The sequence below is a fragment of the Zingiber officinale genome, chromosome 7A, assembly GCF_018446385.1.
Source record: "Zingiber officinale cultivar Zhangliang chromosome 7A, Zo_v1.1, whole genome shotgun sequence".
NCBI lineage: Eukaryota > Viridiplantae > Streptophyta > Magnoliopsida > Zingiberales > Zingiberaceae > Zingiber > Zingiber officinale.
In genome coordinates this window covers 138,165,471-138,174,251 of record NC_055998.1, presented here as the reverse complement: position 1 = coordinate 138,174,251, position 8,781 = coordinate 138,165,471, and the positions used below count along the sequence as shown (strand labels likewise).

The window sequence follows — 8,781 nt, the reverse complement described above, 5'->3', positions numbered from 1 at the left end:
AGCGTAGACCTGACCACGGTTCGGAACCGACGGTTCGACGATTCGGAACCGTCGGTTCGACGATTCGGAACCGTCGGTTCGACGATTCCAGGCAGGTCGACCCTTAACCTTAACCGCATAAGACGGTTACGGTTCACGGTTCAGAACCGTTGGTTCACGGTTCGCCACGGTTCAAGATTAAAATGTTAAAAAAAAATAAAAATTAAAAATTAAACATTAAACATTAAAAATTAGAAATTAAAATTTATTGAAAAAAGGGCTTGCACTTATTTAAGTTGCCTACGTATCCCTTTAGGGGAATCAAAGCCCACGTAGTTCTTTTACATTTTTATCCTTTTACATTTTCATTCACTTCCATTTCCTATTCATATCGTATTTGTTCCTTCAGTATCAAAATCTTCAACTTCGTCATCTGAAAGTTGCATTCCTTGGATTCTTTTCTCCGCTATGGTCCAATCGTTTAGTAATGCTTGGGCTTCCAATAAGTCGGGAGACAAAGTTGATCGTCGTTCATCTAATATGTTGTCGCCGACACTGAACGTCTGCTCCACAGCAACAGTTGACACTGGGCAAGCTAAAATTTCTTTTGCGATCACAGAGAGAACGGGAAATCTTTGAGCCTTCTGTGACCACCACTTTAAATATCGAAGTTTTCGCTATCTGCTTCATTAAAATCAAAAGAAGTCGTAAAATAATTCTCAAGTTCCTGTGTGAAACTTGAGGATCCTCGTGGACGTTTTGTCCGTTCTTTTGATAAGAGTTGTGCTTTTGTAAGTTTTAAATTACAACTAGTAGTTTGTTGAATTTCATAAATATTAATTTGTGTTCCATATTTTGCATAATATTGATTATAAATATCATATAAATAAATTTTAACATTATATATAATATTAACCGGATCAGGAGAAGAAGAATCTTTAATTGGAATTAAAGCCTCGTAATATAAAGTTAACATTTCTTATAAAACTTCTAATTTAAATCTAGGATCTAAAGCAAATGTAATTAAATAAATTTCAGGAATTAAATAAAAATATTTTTCCCATTTAGTTTTCATAGCTAAGATGCAAGAAGATAAAGATTCATTATTAATATGTTCATTTAAAACTAATACTATATTAGAAAAATTTTCTAAAACTAATTGAGCAGTGGGATAATAAACACCGAAAAGTTGTTCGGTTGCATCATTAAATACTTTTAAAATTTCACAAATACTACTACAAATATTCCATTGTTGTGAAAATAAATATATATTAGTAGTAGTGTTTTGTGCAAAAAAATGAACATAATAATTCTTTATATTGAAATGAATCTTGTAATAATTGGTATGTTGAATTCCAACGTGTTGGTACGTGGAAATTTTTTAGGTCTCATTCCATTAATTTTACAAAACCTACTCCATTGTTTCATTATAGATGGATGAGACCATAAATAAGAAATTGCAATTCTAATTGGTTTAATATAACTTTATAAAATTTTAAAATCATCTTGAACACATAAATTTAAAACATGACATACACAACGAATATGAAAAAATAAACCTCCAATAATAGGTTGACAAACAAATTTTAGATCATTTATACAAGCGGTGTTAGTGTTGGTGTAATATCCCTCAGGTCAAGGCTGACCTGGTTGACCAAGCTTGAGTCTTGGTTTGGGTTTCAATGTTTGACGATACAAGACTTCGATGATATGGACAAGTGCAGGTGCAGTTGTTCATTTGGGGAGATTGTTTGGTGCAATTCCCCTCTGATCAAGGTCTGATCAGTTTGGTTGGAGAAGAGTAAAGTAGGTCAAGGTTGACCAGATACTTGACTGGGAAGTATTATTTTAAGTTGATTGTAATAAGTTCACTCAAATACTTTAACAGCTTATTTTTAAAATAAGACCTAATAACTTATAAGCTCCTAAAATAACTTATAAACTGTAATATGAACTTATAAACTATTTTTAATAAGTTTAGCCAAATACTCTCTTAGCATTGACGCACGTCAAGCTTACTCCTCTCTTAAAGCAAATTCATGATTAAGTTTTTTTAACAAGTTAAAATGAACAAAGGATGGCTTGTCTCTTAAAGTAAATAGATTATTGAGTTTTTTCAACCAGCTTAAATGAACTAAGCACGTCTTGTCTAGTTGTCTTTACTTGATATTACCTTCCCCAGACCCATCGAATAACATTAGAAAAGCCTTAAGAGAATTCTTCCTTACCTTAATGATATTAGTTTGTATGATCTTCTTTGTGCAAAAATTAAAAGAGTGGACCGCTTTTTCAAATTGTCAAAGGAGGCAAGGTTTGATTCTCCATTGTTAGTTTATGTATAACATTTTAAAAATCTTAAGATAATTCTTCATTACCTCAATGATATTATTTTATTTTACACAGTCTTCGATCTTAGAACATGTGAAATATCGGAAATTTTATAATAGATTTGTTATCTTATATAAAATTGAATGTTGATTGTGACTCAAGCACATCAACAGACGATGAGTACTGTAAAGATAAGAATATTAAGATGAAACACATTTAAAAGGATACAAATTGATATTTAAATGAGTGATAAATACTCCAATTAAATATTGATGAACTTACGAGAAAATATGCATGCAAAGAAGAGCCGAATAAAAAAAACTTAATTAATAATAATAAAATAAGATCTGATTTATTTGAATATAATTGATAATTTACCAGGGATCAGATCCAATAACATAAAGATCTATATAATAGATCTTATATAATGGAATATAGCTTAATTGTTGTTTTAGTCGTGGGATCTTCTCTTACGCTATCGATCACCCATTGAAAATTATTTAAACATATTTTAATACCAGTCACTCGCTTTATTTATTCCTCTCTCACGTTCAGTGAGTTCGCTTTATCTATCTGTGGCACTGAGTTTGGTTTATCGATCTGATCAGACAGTACGTATGGTCGGACGGCGATGCTGTATCCACTGATACCGTCGAAGTACCTACTCCACAACATGATGCCGCCGTAGTTGGACGACAGCGGCTTGATCGCCGGCAGCACCTTCGATATGAGGTCTTCCGGAGGGATGTAGCCGCTCCCGGCAGCATTCTGCGACGCGGGCAGCCCCAGGAACACCGTCGACGACGGCAAGTTGGAAGTCCACGTGATCCACGCTCGGACGATGGCGCTGACCCCCGAGCTGTAGTCGCAGCTCGGGTTGTTGTAGAATTGCACCCACACGTAGTCGAACGTCACGGCCCGCAGCGCCGGCCCCAGCAGCTGGTCCGGGAACGGGCACTGCGGCGCCGCCGACAGGTACACTCTGGTGCCCGCCTGCTTGCCCAGGTCGACGAGCGACTGCGCCAGGTCCCCGTAGTGGTCCGGCGAGCCATGCTCGATGTCGAAGTCGATGCCGTCGAGCGCCGCGTCTCCCAGCGGCCGGGAGCTCGACGACCCGCCGAGGTAGTTGTCCCACAGGTACCTCGACACGTTCCTCGCGTCGTCTGAGGAGGAGAGCCAGTAGCTTCCGATGGCTCCGCCGAGAGACAACAGCACCTTGATACCTTTGGACTGGCACTGGCGGATCTCGGCGCTGAGATATCTGCAGGTGCCTGAAGGAGGGTCGCAGTGGCCGGCGAGGTTGAGGACGGGTTTTTGGCTGTTGCCGAAGGTGGTCAGGAAGGCGAGAACGACGTATCCGTAGAGATCGGTGTTGCATGCCTCCGCCAAGGTGCCCTCGTAGCCATTCTGGCCCCAGTAGACGGCGATCTTGCCGGCGTTGGAGAAGGAGGCGAGAGCAGGAAGAAGGAGGGCAATGAGAAGGAGATGAGAGGGAGAAGCCATGGAGGATTTGGACGGTGATGATGATGCGAGTAAGGGTCTCCCCCTATATATAGGGAGGGAAAGGGAAGGTAGTTGTTCAAAACTTTAATTAAATCTTATCACTTCCACCAACAACTACCACATTTTTTTTTACTAGTGACATGCGCACGTTTAAGATGAATTCATTTCGTTGTGCGATTAGTTTCTTTTAATCCGGGCCGCCTCTAGTTTTTTACTTTTTTTTTCCTAGTGGCATGCGCACGTTTAAGATGAATTCATTTCGTTGTACATTAGTTTTTTTTAATCCGGACCGCCTCTAGATTTTTTTTTTCCCTAGTGACATGCGCACGTTTAAGACGATTAGTTTCTTTTAATCCGGATCGTCTCTCTAATTTTTAAATAATATTTTAATATAATATTTTTTAATTAAATATAAAAATATTATATATGAACTAACTGATAATTTTAAATCATGAATTGATTAAAATTAATCAAAAAACATATTAATAATAAAAAAGACTTATTTAAATTTTTTTACAATTCTTTTCTAAACTCACAGTCAAGTAAGTGCCATGCTGCTTTTCTTCCAGTTGAATGTTATTGGCCAAGCTCTTGGTTTCCTCGGCTCAAGCTTCTACGCGTACTGCAAACTCAAGGGGAAATAGCATTTCATCAGCTAAGCCCATGCATCCAGCTACCGCTTAATGGAGCTCGAAAATAGGCTTCCGATGGCTACATGCGAGATGGGTGGGTGTCTCGAAGATCTAACAAGGCTTCCATCAATGCAAAGTTCAATTTGGATATAAGTAATCTCTAGTTCCACTAAATTTTGATGACAAGATGGTAGTGTTCTTGTGTCGATCCAATTGAACTGATATATTTTGTGTAAAATATCGAATATGGAATGTTGGGGATAACATTACATGAAGGATTAAGTCTCCATTTCCATTTGGTGAGCTAATACGTGAATTAACACTCCACTCAATTGTCATTAAAAATTAAACTCCATTAAGTGATCAAATACATGTTGTAAGAAGGTGTTTGAGTTATCGGATGTGGATTGCATGTGTATGGTGCTCACCTAATGAGCATCATGTGTATTTTTTTTTAAATTTTTTTTAAAATTTCTTTAACTTTAATACTATAACACAAATCATAAATCCTAAATTCTAAACTCTAAGCTTTAAAAAAAAATATACTTGATGCTCACAAGTTAATACTATATATAGAGAAATGATATCCTGCACATCTTTATATGAGTGACTATGGTCGACATCCTATGTCAGTTCCTGACGTGGTTTTGAGAGAAATTTTTTAATCTCTCTCATCTACATGCAATAATTTTTCTCCCTTTCCTCTTAAATTAAAATAAAATTATCTCTTCTCTCTCATTTGATTACATGCAATAACCACTGTAGTGCTAGTTTTTAAAAATCAGCCACTTAAATACACCAACTACATTCGTGGTAGTAGTTTGGTGCTGGTTTTTAAAAACCAAAGTGTCTATTTTGGCTGTTTTAAGATTGCTGGATGAGTTTGGGTGCTCAGGGAGTTGATTTGTGTTGATTTTAGCTTGGTTTGGGGTGTTTCTAGGTGTTTGAGAGAGACTAGGTCAAGAGATAAGTTTTTCTATCCTAATTCTTAGTCTGTTTTCTTCCAATGAACCTCACCTGTAAAGGACCTCACAATTAAACCATTGCCCTGACTATTCTTCAAAAATTTGGGTAGTATGCCTTCCTTACTTTTCCTACAGAGGACTTATTCAGTCAAGCTTCTATTATTCCTTATACAGTTACTGTCATAATGTGTCGCAGGTTTCTCGATGTCAGTAATCGAATTTATGGTCAGAGTGGATTTGATGAGGATATCATCCACATAGACTTCCACATTTCGCCCTATTTGCTCCTGGAAGATATTGTCCATCATTCTTTGATAGGTGTTGGATCGAGACCGCGCTAGAGGGGGAGGGGGGGTGAATAGCGCTCGCGGAAATTTCGTTCGTATCGGAATCGTAAAACGCGTAAGAGTTAATGCAACGGAAAAACAGACACACAAAGACGCAAGAGATTTTTACTTCGTTCGGAGCCTAAGGCGACTCCTACTTGAAGGCCCGCGATCCTTGATCGCTTCCGGTGGGCAACAACTATAAGCTCGATTATTACAAACTAAGTATAACAAGAAATGCGATAAAAGAAATCTATACCGACGACGAAAAGAGAAATCTTGGAGCTCTGGGTCGTCGGAGACTTGTAGCAGCACTTCCGGGAGTCTTTCGGAGCAGCACGTTGAAGAAAGAGAACTTGGAATTCGTTGGTTTGAGCTGCTGGTCGAACCCCCTTTATAAACAGTGTTCAAGGTGCCTTAAACAAGCTCCAAGGCGCCTTAAACGAGAGTTTTATCCTGATCTGCTCGCTGTGATAACCCTTTGACTGCCGCGACCTGAAGGCGCCTTCAACCTCTTCAAGGCGCCTCCAATCAGTCTAAGGCGCCTTCAACCCATCCAAGGCGTCTTAAGCCTGCTCCTTGCGCCAGCTCAGGATTTTGAACCCGAGACGACTCCAAGCCCCATGGAGGCGCCTCTGACACTGTTCATCCGAGGCAAATCTTCGTTATTTTGTACCTGCAAGACATGTTAGTCCCAAACAACATCCTGCAACACAAAGTTAGCACAAAATAACAGTATGGATAATAAAGAATGTTTAAGACAGTCTCCGGACTGTCCGGGTCTGACTTCGGATTTCCGACCGGAAACCCTAGGTCGATCCGACGCCTACTGTTCCCTCTACGGGGAACGCGTCCTCACCTACTCCACTCAGGAGATTTACCTGTTGCTAGTGCGATCCTCCAGATCGACTGGACTTTTGCTCAGCACTCGATACTTCCGGACTTTCTGCTGGACATCCGCTTCCCGGCTAGTCCAGTCTTTCACCTGGTTCGTGACACCAGGACTTTCCACCTAGGGTTACCACCCCATAGGACTTTTTGCCTGAAGTCATCGACCTGCCAAGACTTTCCGCATAGGGTTACCACCCCCTATGACATAGGGTTACCACCCCCTAGGGTTTATCCCTTTGCCTAACCGCAGCTAGGACTTACCTGAAATCCTTAAGTAGACATGTTAGAATACAAAACACCTTAACTTTGAATTCTTTGCCATTATCAAAACACGAGTTCGATCGTCGGATGCTTCCCGCACCAATAATCTCCCCATTTTTGATTATGGTAACTCAAATTCAAAGTTAAGTAAACAAACGAATAGATAACCATTTAACACAGGCAAATTTGCTAATTATAGGTGAACACATTAACCAAAGCAAATTTGCTAAACTATATGCTCCCCCTTAACTATTGCTCCCCCTTAACTGATGCTCCCCTTTTATTTAAATTTGAATTTTGCTACTCTCCCCCTTTGCCATATATCAAAAAATAATAGACTTTTAAATAACTTAGATACTTAACATTCATTCCTTAAAGATGTATCTTTTTGAGGGATTTTAAAGGCTAGGAGAAAAGTAATCTTTGAGGGTAATAAAAAGAACTCTGCAGGTATTTACAATGTTAGATTTCAAAGTTAGCTAGGTTCAGCAAGGATTTGATCATTAAGATTGTAACTTAGCTTAGATCTTTAGAAGTATTGAATTTGAAAACTTAGGTTAATAGTAAACTTAAGTTTGAACAATATTTAAAGTTGGTTTAGGTTATTCATTAAAATTCAGTTGGTCCTTAAGTCCAAGCATGAGTTATATTCAATATATTAACTTACTAGGTATCAGAGCCCTAAAGATCAAAACATGCTTAAGCAGAAAACTGTCCTTTTACCAACTGTCTAACCTTTAGCTACTTGCTGACTGCCTATAGGACAACAGTTTTCACATGGTTAGTCAAGTCAAGTTGATTTGGTCCAGTTAGATTTGACTAGAGCTGGAAGACTCAACTTGATTAATGTATATTGCATATTTAACGCCCAGACTCATATCGATGCACAGATATAAGCATTCTTGAGTCCAGGTTGTACCCTATGCATCTCACACCGTTCTATGTCTTTCAAACACAATCAAGGTAACCCTAGGTGTTTGTGAGATGCTCTGGCTTAATGCTAGGGGAACATGATTTCTAGGGGAAAGCTTAGGCTAATTCCAGAATTTTGAAAAATCTAGGAAATTGGGAATTTTGAAAATTATTTTTTTTAGAATTTAAAAAACAAGACACCAAAATGAGACACCTACTCTACCCAACACATTCCTATTTATCTTCTAAGTGCACTGAACTCAAGTTCAGGTAAGGGTTTTGTAAAGATGTCAGCTAGGTTTGATTTGGACTCAACGTGGTTGAGTGCAATTTCACCTTTAGTTACATGATCCCTTACAAAGTGGTGTTTTACCTCTATGTGTTTAGTCCTGGAGTGGTGAATAGGATTTTTTGTGAGATTAATTGAGCTGATATTGTCAATAAAGATTTGTGTATTTTTATATTCTAGTTGATAGTCTTTTAACGTATGCATCATCCACAACAGTTGAGATGCACATTCTCCTAGAGCTATGTATTCAGCTTCTGTGGTGGATAGAGCAACACAATGTTGCTTTCTGCTTGACCAACTTACTAGGCACTGACCTAGAATCTGGCAGCTACCACTTGTACTTTTTCTGTCTAACTTGCACCCGGCATAGTCTGAATCAGAATAGCCATAAAGGTCAAAGGTGCAAGTTCTTGGATACCAAAGTCCTACATTTAGAGTTCCTTTAATATACCTAAGTATTCTTTTAACGTATGATAGGTGTGACTCTTTTGCACAGGATTGGTATCTTGCGCACATACCTACTGCAAACAATATGTCGGGTCGACTTGCAGTTAGGTAAAGTAGGCTACCTATGGCACTCCTATAGTATTTTGGGTCAACTGGTTTTCCTTCAGGGTCAGAGTCAATGTTTATGTTGGTTGCCATTGGAGTATTTATGATTTTTGAATTTTTCATACAGAATTTTTTAATTAACT

At 38.5% G+C, this 8,781-nt stretch overlaps 1 protein-coding gene across 1 annotated transcript; it reads right to left on the bottom strand.

Moving 5' to 3' along the window:
• Positions 1–2,640: 2,640 nt before the first annotated feature.
• On the bottom strand, positions 2,641–3,823 carry LOC122002805 (acidic endochitinase-like). The gene has a single exon (XM_042558143.1). It carries the CDS (start codon positions 3,808–3,810, stop codon positions 2,842–2,844), a length of 969 nt encoding a protein of 322 aa, XP_042414077.1. The 5' UTR covers positions 3,811–3,823; the 3' UTR covers positions 2,641–2,841.
• Positions 3,824–8,781: the final 4,958 nt, after the last annotated feature.